The 21,215-nt window shown below is 40.5% G+C and overlaps 2 protein-coding genes and 1 pseudogene across 5 annotated transcripts in view; 2 read left to right on the forward strand and 1 right to left on the reverse strand.

Annotated features, from left to right (window-relative positions):
• Positions 1-1,190: 1,190 nt before the first annotated feature.
• Positions 1,191-5,395, reverse strand: MFAP3 (microfibril associated protein 3; the record flags this gene model as incomplete). The annotated part of the gene is made up of 2 exons (XM_079702959.1): positions 1,191-1,992; positions 5,095-5,395. 2 exons carry the CDS (start codon positions 5,393-5,395, stop codon positions 1,199-1,201), a joined length of 1,095 nt encoding a protein of 364 aa, XP_079559085.1. The 3' UTR covers positions 1,191-1,198.
• A 2,716-nt stretch (positions 5,396-8,111) lies between these two features.
• LOC307052720 (large ribosomal subunit protein uL30-like) lies at positions 8,112-9,207 on the forward strand (annotated as a pseudogene). The gene is made up of 2 exons: positions 8,112-8,749; positions 9,130-9,207. The product of its transcript is annotated as a large ribosomal subunit protein uL30-like (transcript).
• A 10,026-nt stretch (positions 9,208-19,233) lies between these two features.
• Positions 19,234-21,215, forward strand: part of FAM114A2 (family with sequence similarity 114 member A2) — a gene marked incomplete at its 5' end in the record, with an annotated part of 34,800 nt that continues 32,818 nt past the window's right edge. The window contains 3 exons of one of the 3 annotated variants that reach the window (XM_079702781.1): positions 19,234-19,464; positions 20,030-20,129; positions 20,540-20,632. In XM_079702781.1, the coding sequence (XP_079558907.1) occupies positions 19,234-19,464; positions 20,030-20,129; positions 20,540-20,632 (424 nt within the window). The remainder of the gene's footprint in view (positions 19,465-20,029; positions 20,130-20,539; positions 20,633-21,215) is intronic. The other 2 variants (XM_079702782.1, XM_079702783.1) reach the window with 2 other exon arrangements.

A 21,215-nucleotide genomic window follows, 5' to 3' on the forward strand; every position in this document is an offset into this window, starting at 1 on the left:
ACCATTATCTAATCTTATTTCAGGTTAGTGCTTCTCGGAAAGACCACAAAAGCAGCCCTAGCTAAAAATTCTACACCTGAAGTACACAAAAATAAAAACCTCAATAATAAAATATAAACAAGATGAACAAGATAAGGAGGCATGCAACCTTTAGCACCATATTTAAGACCACAGAGAACAAGAGTGTTGTTGACAGAGGTCTAAAGAGGAATTCAACTGTGGGTTTTCTCCTGGAATGGGATCCCAAACACAGAACTATCTCATAGAGTCCAGTACTTTTAAACAGGGAAAGCCTGAGAAATTCTATGAACAGAAACGTCAAAATCCATTAATTTACCAGACACAGATGATTTGACATTGTTTCTTATTCTAAAAACAATGAAGACATTATTCTTTAGGAACTAACTGTTCACTTTTGGAGAACAGTTGGGAAATCACTGCCAGCTCAATGAGCTAAATGATGTCTCAGTAAGTTAAAAAGACATAATACACTCCCACAAGTTCCAATTTACTCATGGAAAGTAGCTTACTAATGAGCAGTTAGCTCCCTGGTATCTGTATAACGATATAGACATGGGCTACACTGGAGATATTCAACCTAGCATATACAACTGTATGCTCCACCAGCAAGACATCTGAAAAACACCCACACCTCTATGCATAGCATTGGTGTGGGAATCCAAATCACAGAAAAAAGTTTCAGCTTGGTTCTTTCCATAAAAAGGGACTCAAAGTCTAGGGAAGTGTTTATTCAGAAATGGGCTGAAGATTTTGGTTTAAAGGTGGCAGGTAAGAAGTTAGAGGGCCAGAAATGACTTTAGATATCATCCAGTGCAAATCCCTCATCTTGTTAGTGGGAAAACTGAGGCCTAAAGATAAGTGTCAGCCCTAACAATGGAAGAACCATGACCAGAAGAGAAGCCATGTAATTCTGGGTGTGGTACTTTCCCCATTACGCTGATGTTTCAGACCCCTTTAAATCTCAACATGTGTCATTTAATCAAGCTCACGGTAAATGACTGAGAAAGATCAGAGAGGGAAAACACTAAATTTTTAGAAAGATTTTGGTAACAATTCATGTTCTGATGTGCTTAATATTAGCAAGGGGAAAGTCCTACTTATCTTTTGGTAAAAATGTTATTTCCTGCATGAAACAGGTTCCTTTTCTGAGAGCCATTTTTGTAGGTACTGTGGTAGCTCACAGCTGGCAGCTTTCATATGCCCCATCTTTGTAGTTAGAGTTCAATTCAGCAGATCCTGTATCATCAGGCGGGCTGAAATGACTGCTGTCTTGAGAATCTGTATCAATACTTTTGGTCTCTGACTGAAGGTGGACAGAAACCTGAACTGCTATCTCCTGGCCTTGTTCACTCAGGGAACCATCATCCGAATCTCCTCCTGGTGAATTACTCCGGCCCATCTCTGGGTTAATGACAAAGATGCCATCTTGAGCATTCAAGGCAGGTCTCTCTTTAATTCTTTCTCCCATGTCATCAGGGTCATCCACTCGCACAGCCTCAAACATCTCCTCTACAAAGGCCCGACAGTTTAGAATAAGCGGTGGCAGAGGGACGCTTCTTGCCAGCTCTTCAATATAACGAGCAAACTCCATGGTTTTAAACTGTGTGACTTTGGCGAGCTCCAGAGTCTTGGCTGAGGTGATGATGGGGATGCGTTTTGCGATCTCAAAGGCCTTCTGAAGTTTCTCTGCCCCTTCAGTTCGGAAGAATTCATTGATGGCTTTCTCGGTTTTACGAAGATGGCTGCTCATCATGCATAGCCGTGTGACATTCAAGATGAGAGTGATTGTAAAGGCAATCAGGCAAACAACCATGTAGTAGACACTCATGTCTCCCGAGGTGAAGATAACACGCAGGGTGACCGAGTAGGAGGCACGGATTGGAGAGGTGATAGAACATGTATAGAGCCCACGGTCAGCAAAGGCTACGTTGGTGATATTCAGGAAGTTATCAGAAACCAACCATTTTCCACCTGATAACCCAACAGAAATAAAAAATTACAACATAAAGAATACTATTACTAAATATGCCAACTGCCTTATCAATATTCCACCTCTTCACGAGAGTACTTTAAATCAACTCTTCTATTAGGTTCTGCTATTTCCTTAAAAGATGTAAGAAAGGGCAGACTTTTTATGTTCAGAGTCAGAATTTAAACAGCCTGGAACTTAAAAAAGGGAATCAAGATCTTCCTGACACTAATGATTATCATAACTACCTTTTCACTGCTAGATGTAAGAAGCCTTTCAGGGAGACAGGTGTGTCGACATAATGCTAAATGACTAAACTTAAAAAGAAATATTTATATGTGTGTGTGTGTCTATATCACAGTCTCTAACTAGACTTTCTCATAAACTAGAAGGATGTGCCTCGGAAATATAAAACAATGGTTATTTATAATGGGTTATGAGTAATTTTTACTTCCTTTTAAACTGTTTACTTTGAATAATGAACTTATTTATTTAAGACAAAAACTATTTTTAAAAAACCCTACCAACTTAATGCATTTGTTCAATTACTAACTGGCTAATCTGGCATGCCTTGCACATGTTAATTTGTCTTGTTAGAAAGGTTGGTTGATGATAATATCTTGTTTTTCTGGCAAGAGTAAATGAAGCACAAGCCAAAAGATATGTTTCACAAGCAAGGCTAAGTGACCAGCTTGGGAGAGAGAAAAAAGTTGCCCTTAAGATGCCTAGGCTTGTTTTAAACCTAAAATATGCTGCCTCTCTTCCATACATGAAGGTATCTTCATTCAGGGAACGCGTATACAAAAGCACATGAGTATGAAAAACAAAGCACACTGACCACCCACCGTGATTCAACATCCTTTAATAACTTGGAAAAAAAAACAACTTGGCTCTGCCTGCACAATTCTCACCTTTGTGGTAAGTTCTCAGTGTACTCTGTGCTTTAACTATGAAAGCCATTCAAAGATGGGATAGATGGGCTAATGTGCGGTGTAGGTATGAGTCCCAATGCCTAGAGGTGGTGTCCCAGAGGAGGCTGGGTGACTGCTTGTTAAGCACCATTTCAATGTCTATTCTTCCAGATCTCTTTCATCCCTGAGATTCTATGGTTTGGGATTATTTGGGCGGCACATCAATTAGTAAGTACTGTGGATTGTGCCCATTCTTTTTTTTTTTTTTTTTGCAGTACGTGGGCCTCTCACTGTCGTGGCCTCTCCTGTTGTGGAGCACAGGCTCCGGACGCGCAGGCTCAGCGGCCATGGCTCACGGGCCCAGCTGCTCCGTGGCATGTGGGATCCTCCCAGACCGGGGCACAAACCTGTGTCCCCTGCATCGGCAGGCGGACTCTCAACCACTGCGCCACCAGGGAAGCCCTGTGCCCATTCTTATCATCATCAAAATTTATCTAAATTCTATAGTTATATTTTTACTAAAGTAAAAAGAGGAAAACATAGCTATGAATATAGTCATTATTTTAGAAACTTCTGTTCTATAAACTTGGAGCTATGAAAAGGATACCCTGTGAATCCATGGTATGATGAACTACATAGACTCCATTCATCAACCACTATAACCACAATCTAAACTCTCTAGCTCACTTGCTGATAATAGCTCAAGATTTATGAACCTTATACTAGACTAATATGCTCTTTAAACTCTTCTCACTTGAGATTCATAAAATTTAATTGTCCAGAGCTGCTGCTGAAAGCATCAATGACAGATGTTAGTGGTTTTCAAAGTAAGGGCAAAATAGGAAAATAAAACTGCCATCCCACTTGGCTGGTCTCATCCTAACCTAAGTTTTGTCTATACAGTCAGTCTGTAATAATCACATTGATTAATTCACACCTTAGATGGGTTTGTTAGGACCCTAGAGCCAAACGAGATAAGAGTCTAGTTCAGTGGATCCAAACAGGGAACCCCAAATCATGTTCAAAATACTTGTTCTGGGCACCACTCTAGAGATTCTGATTTAATAGGTCTATATTCTTAAGAAGCTCTGTTCTTTCTAACATTCAAAATCTTCAATCCCTTGGTGGCCAGTTACTCAGTTTGTAGAAGGTTAAAATGTTTAGCGTATACTTTAGAAGGAAGCACCATCTGTCTCCTTTTCTGTTTTCCACTCTAATACGAATAGCCAAATATCCTTATATTCCAAGAGATTAGACTATCTTTCTAGCAAAAAATATAAAGGGGCCTTTTCTGAAAAGTGTAGCTTGTGAGGATCCCAGAATTTAATCTTTATCCCATTGATATTTCATGGAGATTTCTTCCTAAGGTGTTTTAACACAAGTAGGCTTCAAAAAAAAAAATCTTTCTAACAGAACACTAATTAAAGGAAACTATTCTGATTAAGATGTATTTATGGGTTAATAAACAGCATAATCAAATAAAAACCTGTCAAAAAAGTAGACCTTGGTCACATTATTATGATGTTTGTGTGATTTTTTAAGACTGACAGACAAAAATAATACAAGAGAAACTCTCCTGTTTTCAAGTAAATTAAGGTATAGAATAGAAAGGGCTTACAGAGTTCCTCCTCGGTGCCCTTCTGATTCTGAGGGACTTAAAGTTTTATGCACAGATCTTTATAACTATTTTAAAAAACATCCTGGATTTCCTCCAACATTTTTAGTAACTCATTTTGAGCAAAATATTTTTATTTATGACTCTAAGTCTAACCCAAATCCTTCTTGCTGTATTCACACAGGGCCAGCACACTGTACTACTCACATTACAGTCTAGGTGAATGGTGCCCCTGGAGTTGTGCAGCACGGAGCCTGCACAGCTGTACGCAGCAACCCTGATGGAGTCTACCTTGAATAAAGAAGGAAACCAGCTCACCAAGAGGAGAGAAAATAGCTCACCATCATTATGTGAACACCTTTTAATTTATAACTATTCTCTATTTATTTTCTTCTGGTTAAGTAATTACCATTATTTTGCTTTTTCTGATAGGTATAATACTCCAGGCCTTCCAAAGTTTTAACTATTTACTGTAGTACCTCCTCTTAGAGATTTCTTGTTGAATATGCCTTAAAACCAAGAAGAAAGAAGTAATAGGAAATGAGTAACCTTGATTAATTATACTCTGGCATAGTTACCTCTGCCTCTGTTATCCAGCTGCTGTCCTTTTGAGTTGTACCAATAGACACCTTCACCTTCATAGTGGTCGACTGTGAGAAGACACTCAATTGAAACACTAGTTCCCTCTCTGGCTATGATGACATCATCACCTGAGTGGGAATCTGCTGAGAGTTCAAAACTTGGGAGAAATGATGCATTGGAAGAACTATGATTTGCTCCCAGCGGGGTCATTTGGTTGAAGCCTACATCTTCCAAAGCAAAAGCAGCTGGCACAGTAACACTCACCACTAAAGTGAATAAACAACAATGTGGCTTCATGGGAAAATGGGAGAAAATCTTGTTTAGAGTTGGAGAACTGAAAAGCTTCTATAACAAGAGCACGGTGGGTCATTGATTGCTTGGTATTGGAGTTTTCAAAAAAAGTGGTAGATCCAGGTAGGTTTTGAAGTCTTCAAGATTAAAAGAGATGAGTGGAGACCAACCTAAAAGAAAGCCAGATATAAAGTTTAACCAAGAAAGACTCATAATGGAGTGAAACTCTATGTCCTAAAAATAAACAGATGTGAAACTGATTAGAATAATTGGCATCAACATTAGGGAGTGAAATAGAACACCACCTAAAAATCCCAATAGAATCGGTAGAAAGAGCACTGAATTGGGAAACGGCAGACCTAGATTCTGGTACTAGCTTTGCTACTAACTAGCTGTAGGTCCTTGGCAAGTAGCTGGGCTTGTTCTCTCGTGTGTCAAATGAGGAACTGGATGAGACAATCCCTAAGGGCCCTTCTAGTTCTGAAATGCTGTGATTCTATTTCACTCTGACAAACCCCAAGCAACAGGGAGCCAATGAAGGTTAAAATATTTAGCTTAATGATCTTTTATTCCAACCTGCACCATTACTAAATGCTGTTATATCAATAATTTAAATCAACTGGTACATTATAATCGTAACCATGGAGCTCAAAATTTGAGTAATTCAAGTACACAGACATATAAGATATAAATAATACAGGGCTACCTGAAGTAGTTTTTTTGTTTTAACATTAGAAAGAAAACTGCACTACTACATGTACATAAATAGTTACTGACTTCTGAGGCTATAGAACCTCCTTCTTGGGCAAGAATGTAAGACAAAAGAATTTTCCTTTAATAATTTCTTCAATATCAAGAAACAAAATTCAGTATATTTAAGTTTGTAAGAATACCAGATTTCTAGCTCAAAGTCTATAAAATTATCTAAGGGAGGAACTGACACCTTAAATGTCTAGTTGGTAGAAATACAGATGTAAACTACAGGGAAAGATTGTCAGACACATTTAAAAGAAGAGTAAAATATCATAAATAAAAGCAAAATGATACCCCAGTCTAAGAATCTGTGTGATTATGATGAACTTCCTGGTAATTTAATTCCTCTTTTAAAATCAGACTCTTTTAAAAAAATTTTATTTATTTTATTTATTTATTTTTGGCTGCGTTGGGTCTTTGTTGCTGCACACGGGCTTTCTCTAGTTGCGGTGAGCGGGGGCTACTCTCCGTTGCGGTGCATGGGCTTCAGTAGTTGTGGCATGTGGGCTCAGCAGTTGTGTCTCGTGGGCTCCAGAGCGCAGTCTCAGTAGTTGTGGCGCACAGGCTTAGTTGCCCTGCAGCATGTGGGATCTCCCCAGACCAGGGCTCGAACCTATGTCCCCTACATTGGCAGGCGGATTCTTAACCACTGTGCCACCAGGGAAGCCCCTAAAATCACTGACTCTTAAAGAAATATTTCAAATTCTATTTCTATAAAACATGGGATGAAACACCTAGCTTTATTTCTTATAAGGGCCCAAAATAATTAGTTTTGGAAATGACATTTACTCCCCTGTATACTCACGTGAAAGCTGCTTGATTATACAACATAAAAATCAACTGGGGGCTTCCCTGGTGGCGCAGTGGTTGAGAGTCTGCCTGCAGATGCGGGGAACGCGGGTTTGTGCCCCAGTCCGGGAAGGTCCCACATGCCGCAGAGCGGCTGGGCCCGTGAGCCATGGCCGTTGAGCCTGCGCGTCCGGAGCCTGTGCTCCACAACGGGAGAGGCCACAACAGTGAGAGGCCCGCGTACCGCAAAAAAAAAAAAAAAATCAACTGATCATTGTATTTTGCCATTAAACTACTCAAAGTCTAAATTACATTAAGTTATAAATATTATTTAATCTTCATTAGACCTTGAAAGGATGGTTGGATGATGACAATAATTTTCTCTTTCAAATTTAAGTATGGACTATTTAGAGTAAAACAAAGAACTTCAGAGTTTGCTATACATAAATAGATAAACACATGTGCTTGTTTCCATTTCTTTCCAAATCCCCACTAAAATGACACTAAAGGAAACAAAGCACTTAGGCATTGGAGGGGGTAATAGAAGTGATCTGATCTAACCTCTTCACTGTGACGTGCTCTTCAACAGCATACTATAAGTTAGCAGGAGAATCCTGGTCTCTATTAGGAGGGAGTGGAGGGTGGAAACAATGGAAATAACATTTATTAAATGACTGAAGTAAGCCAGGTACTGTGCTAGGGCTTGATATATGTAAGCTCCCAACTTTTTCACTACAATTGGCAGATGTGATTTTTGTCCTTTATTCTAGACTCGTGGTTCTCAACAGTGACAGGAAATGAGTGTGCTGAAAAAGCGATCCAAGTTTTCCCCAGGACTTCCATAACGAGTACCTGTGGCTTCATCCAAGTTGGCATTTCCCAAATTTCATTCATTTCTTCTACCGTTATGATTTTTTTTTTTGCTATATCCATGAACCAAATTATTATTATTTATGTTTTTCTTTAAAAAATTCATTTTTCCTTCATACATTTATGTTAAGAGCAAAGTCTGTATCACATCTGTAGATAAAAGTAACTGTACACATAAGCACAGTGCAAACAAAGTCATGTTATTAACTTCTAGAGGTACTGCCATCTGTTGAAGGCTCTGAGCTGGAGGCCTGTTCTCTTTGTGGAGAAAACAAAAACAAAACAAAACAGCTCTTTCCTGGCTGGAACCATGGAGAGTGCAGAAGAGAAGAAAAAGAAGGTTCCTGCTGTGCCAGAAACCCTTAAGAAAAAGTGAAAGAATTTCGCAGAGCTTAAGATCTGAGGAAGAAATTTGCCCAAAAGATGCTTCGAAAGGCAAGGAGGAAGGTTATTTATGAAAAAGCTAAGCACTATCACAGGGAATACCGGCAGATGTACAGAACTGAAATTCGAATGGCTGGGATGGCCAGAAAAGCTGGCAACTTCCACGTACCCGCGGAACCCAAATTGGCATTTGTCATCAGGATCAGAGGTATCAATGGTATGAGCCCAAAGGTTCGAAAGGTGTTGCAGCTTCTTCGCCTCCGTCAGATTTTCAATGGCACCTTTGTGAAGCACGACAAGGCTTCAATTAACATGCTGAGAACTGTGGTTTACCTGAAGTCAGTAAATGAACTGATCTACAAGCGTGGTTATGGCAAAATCAACAAGAAGCAAATTGCCCTGACGGATAACGTGTTGATTGCTCGATCTCTTGGCAAATACGGTATTATCTGCACGGAGGATCTGATTCATGAGATCTATACTGTTGGAAAACGTTTCAAAGAAGCAAACAACTTCCTGTGGCCCTTCAAATTGTCTTCTCCACGAGGTGGAATGAAGAAAAAGACCACCCAGGGCTTCCCTGGTGGCGCAGTGGTTAAGAATCCGCCTGCCAGTGCAGCGGACACGGGTTCGAGCCCTGGTCCGGGAAGATCCCACATGCCGCGGAGCAACTAAGCCCATGTGCCACAGCTACTGAGCCTGCGCTCTAGAGCCCGCGAGACACAAATACTGAGCCCGCGTGCCACAACTACTGAAGCCCGTGTGCCCAGAGCCCGTGCTCTGCAACAAGAGAAGCCACTGCAATGAGAAGCCTGTGCACCACAACAAAGAGTGGCCTCCGCTCGACGCAACTAGAGAAAGCCCAGGCGCAGGAACGAAGACCCAACACAGCCAAAAATAAATAATAAATAAATTAATTAATTAAAAAAAAAAAAAAGAAAAAGACCACCCATTTTGTAGAAGGTGGAGATGCTGGCAACAGGGAAGACCAGATCAACAGGCTTATTAGAAGGATGAATTAAGGTATCTACCATGATTATTTTTGTAATCTGGTCAGTTAATAAACGGTGACTGATTTCAAACTGAAAAAAACAAAACAAACCTCCCAGAACTCCACTTTACTCTAATACCACCTCATTTCTTATTCTGCCACTCCTTTGCTCCCCACTGCTTCCTACTACAGAGTTTAGAACCTACTATTTTAGACCAGAGGTATACATTTTAATCTATTCAACTGTGTCTACTGAGCACCTACTTTGCGCCAACCTACTCTACCACAGACACTGTCTCTGCCTTCATGGAGCTCAGTCGGGTAGAGGACATAGACACTAAGTACATACAAAACACACTAAATGCTACCCAAGGGAAAGTACAGGATGCTACAGGAGCACCCAACATGGAGAGCTAACCATATCGCAGAAAGCCTCCCTGAGAAAGTAAGGTGTGCAATAGGACCTGAGGATAAATGGGAATCGAGAACGCAAGAGAGCCATCTAGGTAAAGGGACGGGGGCAGGGAAAAAGCAGAGGGGTCGCCAGTTAGAAGGTGTTCAGGAAAAAGAGCTACAAGTTGTGGCCAGAGAGTAATGGGTGATTCCTGATTCTGGAGGGGAGCAGTTTTGACCAACAGCAAAACTGGAGGTAGACTTTGGGAACTGGAGTGGCAGGTTGAAGTGAGTGAAAGAGATAATTGTCCAAGGTGAAGCAGTCAAAGAACTGAGAGGCTCAAAAGTGGGGTACATCACATAAGGGGGTGCTGATGTCCCCCCAGGATCAAGGCAGCTAAGGTAGAAGACACTGGAAATAGAAGAAATGGACTCACTCTCCCTGCTCTGAGATCAGGAGCTTCAGGGGAATGAACAGCCTCCACGTGACAGCCTCCACGTGACAGGGCTGTGGGGCAATAGTGTCCTGGCATGTTACTGCTGTGTGGAATCCCTTCTTCATGCAGCTTCCCTGAGCCTCCTCTCAAGGCCTGGCTCTCCCGCCCACATGGATCCAGAGTATACCTGGATGCAGGATGGCTATTCCCTGATCCCTGTAGCCCTCACCATTACACTACTCACCTGGGGGTGGTATATGCTGCTCTGTACTACCAGGCAGTCTACACCATCTCACCTATGAGCCCTTTAAGCACAGGGACTGTATTTTTTTGATGCTATGTTTCATAACTCGCACATGTTCAATAAATACTTACTGATAGAGAATAGTTTGAATATAATCAAGTATGTTATGGATCTTTGTAAATTGAAGAATGTTATATGACAGGGATCATAATTATTCAGGCCCACATGCATTTACTAGCACTTGTTATATTCTCTGAGACAAAAAGAACCAATGTTGTAATCTCGAAAGATCATGAAGGCATAATGCCTAAATGCATTCCTTGAACCAACCACTAACCCTCAAAGTCTTCATTTACCATCTAGTCCTAGGAGATAATGGTGGGAATAAAAGGTTACCAAGTCCAGAGTTTCCAAACCAGGCTGAATATCACAATCACCTAGAGAACTTTTTAAAAATATAGTTTACTGGGTTCCACCCCAGACCTACTGACCTGGTGAATAAGAACCTCTGGGTTTGGACCTTGGAATTCATGGTTTTTAATTAGCTCCCTGGGTGATTCTGAGGCAGAGGGTCCATGGACTAGCAACCACTAATATACTTCCTCATTTCCTCTACAACAGCCCTGCTCTAGACTGTCTGAACACTTCCAATACGAGAGAACTATTACTCACATTACATTCTGGATTGTTTACCCTGGAACATCATACATGCTTGCCTCTGATAAAGGCAGGGTAGCAGAGAAGTTCAGAGTACCCACTCTGGAACCAGGTTTCCTGGGCTCGAATCCTGGCTCTGACTCTAACCAGCCTTATGACTTTTGTTAATGATTTAATCTCTCTGTGCCTCAGTCCCCCCATCTTTAAAACAGGGAAAATAATAGCATCTATGTTCACAGGACTATTGCAAGGTCTGAATGAGACAGTATATAAAAAACACAGAGTCTGGTAATAGTAATCACTGAATAAGCTCTAGATATTATTATTGTTGATTGGCCTTTCAGGTGCTAAAATCTACACCTTCCAGCAAAGCCATTATTTAAGATAAATAAAACACTTTTACTTGGAATACCATGCAACCATTTAAAAATCATGGAGGGGGGAGGGGAAACACCACTTGGTAATTTCAGTCTTTAAATTTCACACTCCTCTTTTTCTCATTGCAAATAAATATTTTACAATGATATGGATCAAACAGGAATTGTAAACTGACCTCGGAGCCCAACCATTACATTACATTGTTTTTAATGTGCCCTGAGCTTGTGGTAGAGAGCTTTTGTTGTGATCTACCTAGCCCGTGTTTCCCTTTTTGGAGCCCTGCCTTCTTGGGCCCAGGAGGAAGTCAACCCACTGGCTAAGAAGAATCTTGTTCTTGGAATTTGGATTGAGACACTGTGGGTTAGGGCCATCTGAGGAAGAGAAGCATTATAGGGAGCTGAGGCAATCAGGTTAGAGAAAGGACAACAGGGGTGGAGAAGGGAAAGAGAGAGGAGACAGGAGATAGGGGCTGCTGGTGGTGGGAAGAGCTGCAGAGGGGAAGAGAAAGAGGGACTCACACATGCTGCTCCGGCTCCTGACAGAATTCTACTTCCTGGCTTCAATATGACTTTTTCTTTTTTTTGAGAAATAAACATCTTGGAGATATGGGGATATATGTATATGTATAGTTGATTCATTTTGTTATACAGAAGAAACTAACACACTATTGTAAAGCAATTATACTCCAATAATGATGTTAAAAAAAGAAATAAACATCTTTATCTAATTTTATTCAAAATTAAAACCACAAAAATGAAGGCTGACTGTGCAAACAATGAAGGAAATGGAGAAACGGTCAGGCGGGAGAAAATAGACTGAGCTCAGCAAAACCTGGAAGGCAGGGGCAGAGACAGCTAACTATATACAAGAGAAGTACTGAAGAGAAGTGTAATTGTGCTATGAAAACAATAGAGAAAGGAGGACTTCATGAATTTTAGAAATGCAACTCACTTAAAAGTTTGGGGCTTTGCATAATATCATGCCTGCTATTCTCAATGGAGCAGCTGACATTTGGAGGCTAAGAAGAAAGAGTTCAAAAAGGAAAATCAAAGTGCCACCTTCCTGTAAACAGTTAAAAAGGGCTATGCTATGCTTGTGGATGAAGTTACTTGGTAGAATGTCTTATTATCTTTCTTCAGCATGAATAGGATAACTGAAAAGTGTGATATTTAAGCTTAATCTAACTCCTTTTTCATCTTTCAGATACAGTAAAATGTTAGCTTTTCTAGGATCATGAATAATCAGAAATGTAGATGATTTTACCCTCCAGAATCATTCTGGATATTGGCTATATCATTAAAAAAGAAAAAGAAAGAAAGAAAAGAAAAGCGCCTAAGTTATCATCCCTAACAGATTGCCTTGTTGCTGTTCCTGCCAAATTCTGAGAGAAGAAATATTTTCATTCTCTTCCAATTCTCAACAGAAGTAAATAAGGAAGTAATGTGGCTACCTTCCATTCTTGTGGCTCAATATTAAGTTGGCTGAGGAAACAGCTGTTTGCAGAAATAGTTCTGGGATAATTCAAAGGAAGGAAAAACACTGATGCCCAGATGGTATTGGTTTTTGCTCCAAGTATACTGGGATATTAACGGTTCATTCTCCACAGTTAACTGAGTTCTAGCCTGTATTTACAGCTTATCCACTCTCCTCAGCCTGCACTGTTACACTTGAAAAATGGAGAAGCTCCCTACACGAGGCACACAAATGGTCAGAGTGGCATTCTGACTTGGCAAAGGGGAGAAAAAGGAAATGAAGAGCAGACTCCTCTATCCTTTCAGAGAACAAATGTAAAGCTGTTGTGCTTATACTCGACCACTATAGATAACATAAAAAGGTTAGTAATACGCAAACAGAAATCATCATTTTGAGGGCCATTTTCCAAAAAGTTTCTGAATAGCCCTTATGCTCCCAACAGTATCTTAGAGCCATCACACACCTCATCACTGGCCTTTGGGCACTTGGCTCAAATGTCAGCATATTTTCTGGCACACTGAGGAACACCTTCTGTATTTGCTGAAGCTGTGCTTCAAACCATGGTTATTTGTTATGCCCTTGACTTTGATAATTTTTGCCATAAGCATTTGCTTATCAAGCTACACAAAGACATTGATATCACAAGCTTAGATTTATGATCTCCTTGCCCATTTTTTTCTCTATAGTCTGAACCTCACCCTGCCCCCCTACCCTCCCAGTATCTCAAACTCAGTATAACTAAAAAAGAACTCCTCACTCTCACGCTCAGATCTACCTGTCCAGTATATACACAGTTTGAATAATAGCCACACAATACAATTCTTCCAGTTTTGCAAGATCAAAGTTACAGTATCATCATGGCTATGTGGTCAGGAGCATGGACTCTGGCGTTAGAGTGCCTGATGTGGGACTTCCCTGGTGGTGCAGTGGTTAAGAATCCGCCTGCCAATGCAGGGGACACCGGTTCGAGCCCTGGTCCGGGAGGATCTCACGTGCCTCGGAGCAACTAAGCCCGTGCACCACAACTACTGAGCACTCCAGAGCACTACTGAGCACTCCAGAGCCTGCGAGCCACAACTACTGAAGCCTGCACGCCTAGAGCCTGTGCTCCGCAACAAGAGAAGCCACCACAATGAGAAGCCCGCGCACTGCAACGAAGAGTAGCCCCGCTAACTGCAACTACAGAAAGCCTGCGTGCAGCAACGAAGACCCAACACAGCCAAAAATAAATAAATAAAATAAATTTATTAAAAAAAATAAAAATGCAGATTTCTTGGGCATCTGCATCTTTGCTGTGCATGTAGTTTTAATGACTTACAAATCAAGCCCATGTATCTTTTGATTTTCAAAACCTTACTGTAAATCAGCGATTCTCAAAGTGTGGTGCAGGGGCCTCTGGGGGTCCCTGAGACTTTTTCAAAATGATTTTCGTATTAATACTAGAAAATTATTTGCTCTTTTCACTCTCATTCTCACACAATATGGTGCAGTTTTCCAGAGGCTACATAATGAATGCTATCACAAGAGAGTGAATGCAGAAGGAGATATGAGAATCTAGTTGTCTTCTATTAAGCCAGATACTAAAAAAAAAAAAACTTGTAACAATATAAAACAATGCCATTCTTTTCAATAATTTTTTTTTGGAAAATATTCTTCATAGAAATGCTATTTATGTTAACATGTAATGAATGTATCATTTTAAATAAATTAACAATTTTTGAAAAGCTGTTTTGATATATAAAATGGCATACTGAGGAACTCTGGGAGAGGGAGGGTGTCAGGGAGTGCTGGGTGAGGGTGGGTAGGAGGGAACTCTGGGCGAGGGAAGGGGTGAGGGGAAAAATGGCATATTGATAGATATAAGCACACAAACAAAAACTCTTTGACGTTCTCAATAAGTTCTAAAAGTGTCAAGGGATACTAAGACCAAAAAGTTTGAACACTTTCTATTATAATTATTATCAGCAGTATTTTAAGGATAAGACAGTTCAGTGGCTTACCAAGATTCTATTCTTAAACCTCCAATTTTATGCATTTCCATTACAACAGAAAATCAGAGGAAAACACCTATTTTATACTTAAAGTGTTCTTGTTTTTTTTGGGAATAGGCGTTTTTAACATGCTCCCAGGTGATACTGATGCCCCTAAATTTAGAGAAGCACCATCAAAGCAAAGGAAACCATCTGAAGAGTTTTAGGAAGTGACAATTATTATGTATAGACATTAAAATGATCATTCTCAAAGCATTAAATGGGGTTGGAAAACGTGGGTTCTTAAAAGGCCAGGTGCCTTCACCTCTCTGGAACTTAGTTTTTCACATCTCTACAGGGAGGGTGTCTCTAATGCTTTTCTGGCTGTCAGTTTGGGTTTCATGCATTCCACTGTCCAAGGGCAACTGAAGAGGTGCATCTTTCTGATGAAGGGTCAGGAGTAACCTAAAGTCATAAATCACAGCATGTCACTCTTGGGCACAGAAGCCTTCAGTGCTTTTCCATTGCTTTCCAAATAAAAGTCAAAATCCTTGTCCTGGCTCACAGCCCCTACAAGGGTTGGCCAGTTTAAGTCTCTGGTCTCATCTTCCTCTTTTTGCTCCACGCACAGTAGCCTTTTTCCTCTTCCTTGTTCTGGCTCGGTTTGTTCCCACAATAAGGCGTTTGCACTTGCTATTCCTTCTGCTTCTAATACTCTTCACCAGATCTTCAAAAGGTTTACTCCCTCGCTTCGTTCCGTCACTTTATTCTGTTTAATTTTCTTTAAAGCACTCACTACCGTCTTAGATAATCGTGTTTGTTTGTTGACCTGTTTATAGTCGGTCTCCTCCACCAGGCTGTCAACTACTTGTGAGCAAAGCCACAGTCGCTCGTAAACTAGTGTGTCCCAAACGCCCAGAGGAGCACCTGGCAGGTATGTGGAGCTCCGTAAATATATGACTGCAGCCCAGGGCAGGCTTGCAAAAGGGCAGCGGATACCCCACCCTCCTTCACGTCGTACCCCAACCCACCGTTCAAACCCACGCCTCGGCATCGCTAGTAACCCACCCCCACCCCACCCCAGCCCTCGACAACGACCGCGAACTAGCCCTCACTCACCAGACCCTGGCCGAGCTCCTTCCGGCTGGACCGGCTGCTTGACCCGGAAGTTCTCTCAGGTAGGCAAGGCCTTCTCCGTCCTGAAGGAGGACTTCCGGGGCAGTAGGGAGCGGCTTCTCTGCGGCTGTGGTGGCGGTGAGGGTGGCGGCCGGCTGGGTACGGGGCTTCCTGGGAGGAGGCGGGCCGGGTGCGGTGTCTCGGGGTCGCCGCTGAAGGGGAGGAAGCGGCCTGGGCTGGGCGGCGGGCGCCTCGCGGTGGACGCTGAGGTTGCGGAAGTGCTCTGGTTATTGAAGCGCTCCGCTTGGGTGAGGAATTGTCGTTGTCAGCGTCGGAGAACTTAGGAGCGCAGCTTTACACCAGAACTCCGGTTTGGCACCTGTTCTTGTAATTAGGAAGAAGGGAGAGCGGATTTTGTACGTCTCGAGACAAATCGTTATATTAGTAAAAATAGTAATGCTCCCTCCAGACAACCACCAGGTACTAACAGCAGCTTTTACCCGTGAAGGGGTTACGTGCCAGGCTCCGTTCCGAACCCCTCACATCCACCGGGTCATTTCGTCTTTCTAGGAATCCTGGCAAGTAGGTAGTAGTCTCCTCCTTTTACAGATGAAGAAACGGAGACTCAGATAGGTGAACTGACTTCTCATAGTCACTCAAGTACAGAGTTTGAAGAGTGTCAGCCTAACTACATATTATATATAGTATATAATGTGTATGTTACATGCATATTACCGTGTGTTGTAGCTTGGAGAGAGCATAAGGAGAGCAAAAAGATATTCCATTAATGTTTCAGCTATACGAAACACTGATGGAACTTTGTGCAAGAACTCCGTAGCCTTTCCTATTAGGCCCCTGGAGTAAGTAGGGCAGAAATTGTGTTAAATTAGTTCTCAGTCTCCAGAGCTTGACATGCAACAGATAGTCAAAAAAAAATGTTTGCAAGTAAATGAATGAGTGTTTCACAGTTGGTTTTTATGTCTATGGATAGTTGTATCTAGATTGTTTTTTTCTATGTGTTTCGGAAACGTATGTATATCATATACCATATGGTCTAGGATCCAGGATGTTATATAAATCTACCTTTCTAGCCTTACACCTCCCCATCATTCTCTTTGCCATATTAACTACTTCTGGTATCTGTATTCCACGCTGTCATACCTCAGACCTTTGAGATTTCCCCTGTGTTGTTTACACACCCTTGAATTCTCTCATTGGCATCTTCATCTGTCAGAATCCTAAGTACCCTTTAAGGCAGGTATTACAAGTTCAGATGCCTACAGGGGCTAATCTGGTAACATAAACGAGTCAAGTGAATTTGGGTGGAGATTACGGGGAACTAGAGAGCACTACTCTACCCTGTCTAAAAGATATCCAGCAAATATTTGGCATGAGCTAGTTATTAACAAGTAGAATGTGGGCCCAGTGTCCCCAGATCTTTCAGTTTTACAAGGGAGGTTGGAAATTTCTATTTGTAAATGAACTCTGATTTTTAAATGTTACCAATTAGTATAGAAAAAAGTTTAAGCACTGTGCAGGCCAAACAAATCTGTAGCCTGGATTTGGGACTCAAAATCCCAGTTTGTGATCACTATTCTATGCTTTTTTCAAATATTCAAAGTTCATGAGTGTTATTTCCTGATCCTAGCATACTTTTCCTTGCTCTCTGTTCTTTTAACATTTTGTGTGTACCTCAGTTATAGTGCTACTTGCAGGCTGCCTTAGTTGTTAGTATGTCTCTCTTTTTTAGTATGTTAGAAATGTTTTGATGGCATTGATGGATTGGGTCTAATTTTGTGGTTAGTATATATTGATAAAAACATGTGCTTATACATACCGAGGTCTGGGTGTGTGTGTGTGTGTATGTATGTATGTGTGAGATACATTTATTTCTCCCCTGGTAATACTTGGTTATCCTGGAAACCAGCATCTCCTCCTTGTAAAAACACCAATAATATCTTGACTTTAATTGTCAAAGAGCCGTACTTCAGGAAGGAATTGAATTTGTTAACATTGCTATTCAAAAGCTGGTCTGATGTAAATCTTATTCTGGTAGCTTAAATTTCATAATCTTCTCTCTGGAAAATTGAGGTAGGAATGATTAATGAGTAATAAGATTTTTTTTAATGTCAAAAAAGAAAAAGTTGATAAATTGAAATTAAAAACTTTTGCTCTGTGAAAAGCTCTATGAAGAGGATGAAAAGATAAGCTACAAACTGGGATAAAATGTTTACAAACCACATATCTGACAAAGGACTTGAATCTAGAATATAAAAAGAGCTCTCAAAACTTAACAGTAAAAAAAAAATCCAATTAGAAAATGAGAAAAAGATAAAAATAGCTGTTTCACTGAAGAGGATATACAGATGGCAAATAAACACATGAAAAGATGTTCAATATCATTAGCCATTAGAGAAATGCAACTTAAAGCTTAAAGCCATATTAAGCTGTCATAGTGCACCTATATCAGAATGGTTCACATAAAAAATAACACTGCCAAATGCTGGTGAGAATGAAGAGAAACTTGATTACTCATACACTGCTGGTGGGAATGTAAAATGGTACGGCTACTTTGGAAAAGAGTATGGCAACTTCTTATAAAATTAAGCAAGTACTATCGATTGCACTCTGGTCATTTATTCCAGGGAAATGAAAGCTTATATTCCCATAAAAACCTGTATATAAATGTTCATAGCCATTTTATTTGTAATAGCCCTAAACTGGAAACAGCCCAGACATCCTTCAACAGGTAAATGGTGAAACAACTGAGATACATCCATACCAAAGAACACTACTCAGCAATAAAAAGGGAGAAACTAGTGGTACAACAACTTGGATGAATCTTGAGGGACTTACGCTGAGTGAAAAAAGTAAATCTCAGTAGGTTACATACTGTGTGATTGCATTTATATAACATCTTGAAATGACAAAATTATAGAGATGGAGAATATCAGTGGTTGCTGTGGGTTAGGAAGAGGGTGGGACTTGGCTAAAAATAGATAACACAAGGGATCCTTGTAATTGAATTATTCTGTATCCTGACTGTGGTAATCCTATTCTGTATCACATGAATCTGTGCATGTGATAAAATTTCATAGAATTAAGTACACATACACAAATGAGTGCATGTAAAACTGGTGAAATCTGAGTAATGTTGGGGGATTGTATCTATCAGTATCCTGGTTGTGATATGCTATAGTTACACAAATTGTTCCCTTGGGGGAAACTGGGTGAAGGGTATATTAGATCTCTCTGTATTATTTCTTACACCTGCATGTGACTCGATAATCTCAAAAAGTTTATTCAAGTAACTTTTACCAAAAACAAGCTTATATAATTAATTTGGGGGGGGTTGGGGGGCTTTTATTTTACCAGGCAATGATCTAATCATGTCGGATAAAGATGATATTGAGACTGAAGTGATAACTGAAGCAACCTCCATCCTTGAAGATGAGAACTGTGAGCCAGCCAAGAATTTTGAGTCAGTTGACCAAAGTGCCAAGTCAGAGAGTAAATCAGAACCTGTAGCTTCTACTCGGAAAAGACCAGAGTCCAAACCTTCCAGTGACCTTGAGACTTCAGACGTTCTCCCTGTTCAGACATCACAGGCTGCAGGCAAAGTAGAGTATCTATTAAAACATTGAGATTAAAAAGTATTAGGGTTGGGCTTCCCTGGTGGCGCAGTGGTTGAGAGTCCGTCTGCCGATGCAGGGGACGTGGGTTCGTGCCCCGGTCCAGGAGGATCCCACATGCCGCGGAGCGGCTGGGCCCGTGGGCCACGGCTGCTGGGCCTGTGCGTCCGGAGCCTGTGCTCCGCAATGGGAGAGGCCACAACAGTGAGAGGCCCGCGTACCGCAAAAAAAAAAAAAAAAAAGTATTAGGGTTAAAAGGAATATGGAATCAATACCAAACTGGGATTGCACCTATTTCTTTCCTTTTATAACCATAAAACAATTTTCTCAGTTCTATAAATGCTTTTATGAGTAGTTGCCTTTGCTGTGTGATGCTTACATTACAGGTAACATACATCTGTCAGTCAAGCAATACACTTCTTGAGCCAAATAATATGTTTCTGTTCACCCATACTTTTGGCCAATAATTAGCTACCTTGTATATACACTCTTATTTTCCTCTAATTTTTCCATTTTTCTTTGCCTTTGTTTTTCTGACTACTGGGAAAAATAGGAGACTGTTTCCAAAGATGTACCCCAGACCGGATGGGGCTATTGGGGAAGTTGGGGCAAGTCCTTGCTCTCCTCAGCCTCAGCTACAGTAGCCACAGTAGGTAAGGTCATCAGTCATTTTACTAATTTTTGTGTGCATTTTGCTACAGATGTGTGTTAAAAATGACTTTGTTAATCATTCTTCTTCCATGATTACTCAAAGGCTTTATAGTTTGAAGATACATCAGTAATGATGGACTGATTTATACTGCCACTAGAATTGGTAACATTTTTCATTAGAAGGTTGACAGTTAGGAATTAATATAAAACTATTCTTTGGTGATAATGAATCAATTTTTTTTCCTTTGGTAAGGATACACTCCCAAAGATTAGTTATATATGGTCAAAATAACATGTCTTGTGGTTGTAATGAATTTGAAAATCTGTGGTTTTAATTTTCAGCTTGTTTCTTCAGTTTTGGTGACTAGTAGCAAATAAATTCAAATATAAAAATGTTATTTTTTCTCATTAGGACAAGGTATTTCAAATGTCATTGAGAAGGCAGAGACTTCCCTTGGGATCCCTAGTCCCAGTGAAATTTCATCTGAAGTCCAGTATGCAACAGGTCAGTATATGGAAACATTAAGGCCTAGAATTATAAACTGAAATGGAATAGTTAAGCTCATTTTTTTCAGTAGATGTTTTTTGACTGTCTGATATTCAGGGCATCATGGGGCTGATGAGAAATGGGATTTGGAATCTTTGGCTTTAACCACTCAGGTGTCTCTTTACTTTCCTCATCTATGAAATCGGATGATATTTTATATTGCAGAGGACTGTTACAAACATTAAATAAGTAAAGCCATGAATGTAGATTGTAAAAATTGCCTAGCTTTGTGCTTGGCACAATTGAGTAAGAGCCCAGTAAGAGTTAGCTGAATTTGAATCTACTGTGGCATGAAAAAATGTTTTAATGTGTTAGTTTTGGTGCTGTTCCATAGTTCATTTTTTAAAACCTTTTTTCTCTGTGCTTCGGTTTGGATAGTTTTTGTTGTGGCTTCAGGTTTACTGATCTTTTCTTCTGCTATGTCTAATGCTGTTAAGTCCATTCAGTGACTTTTAAATTTTGGATATATTTTTCAACTCTAGAAATTCCATTTGTTTTTTTTTGTCTTCCATTTCTCACCTCCTTATGTATATATTTTAGT

The sequence above is a fragment of the Hyperoodon ampullatus genome, assembly GCF_949752795.1.
Source record: "Hyperoodon ampullatus genome assembly, chromosome: 4".
Classification (NCBI taxonomy): Eukaryota; Metazoa; Chordata; class Mammalia; order Artiodactyla; family Ziphiidae; genus Hyperoodon; species Hyperoodon ampullatus.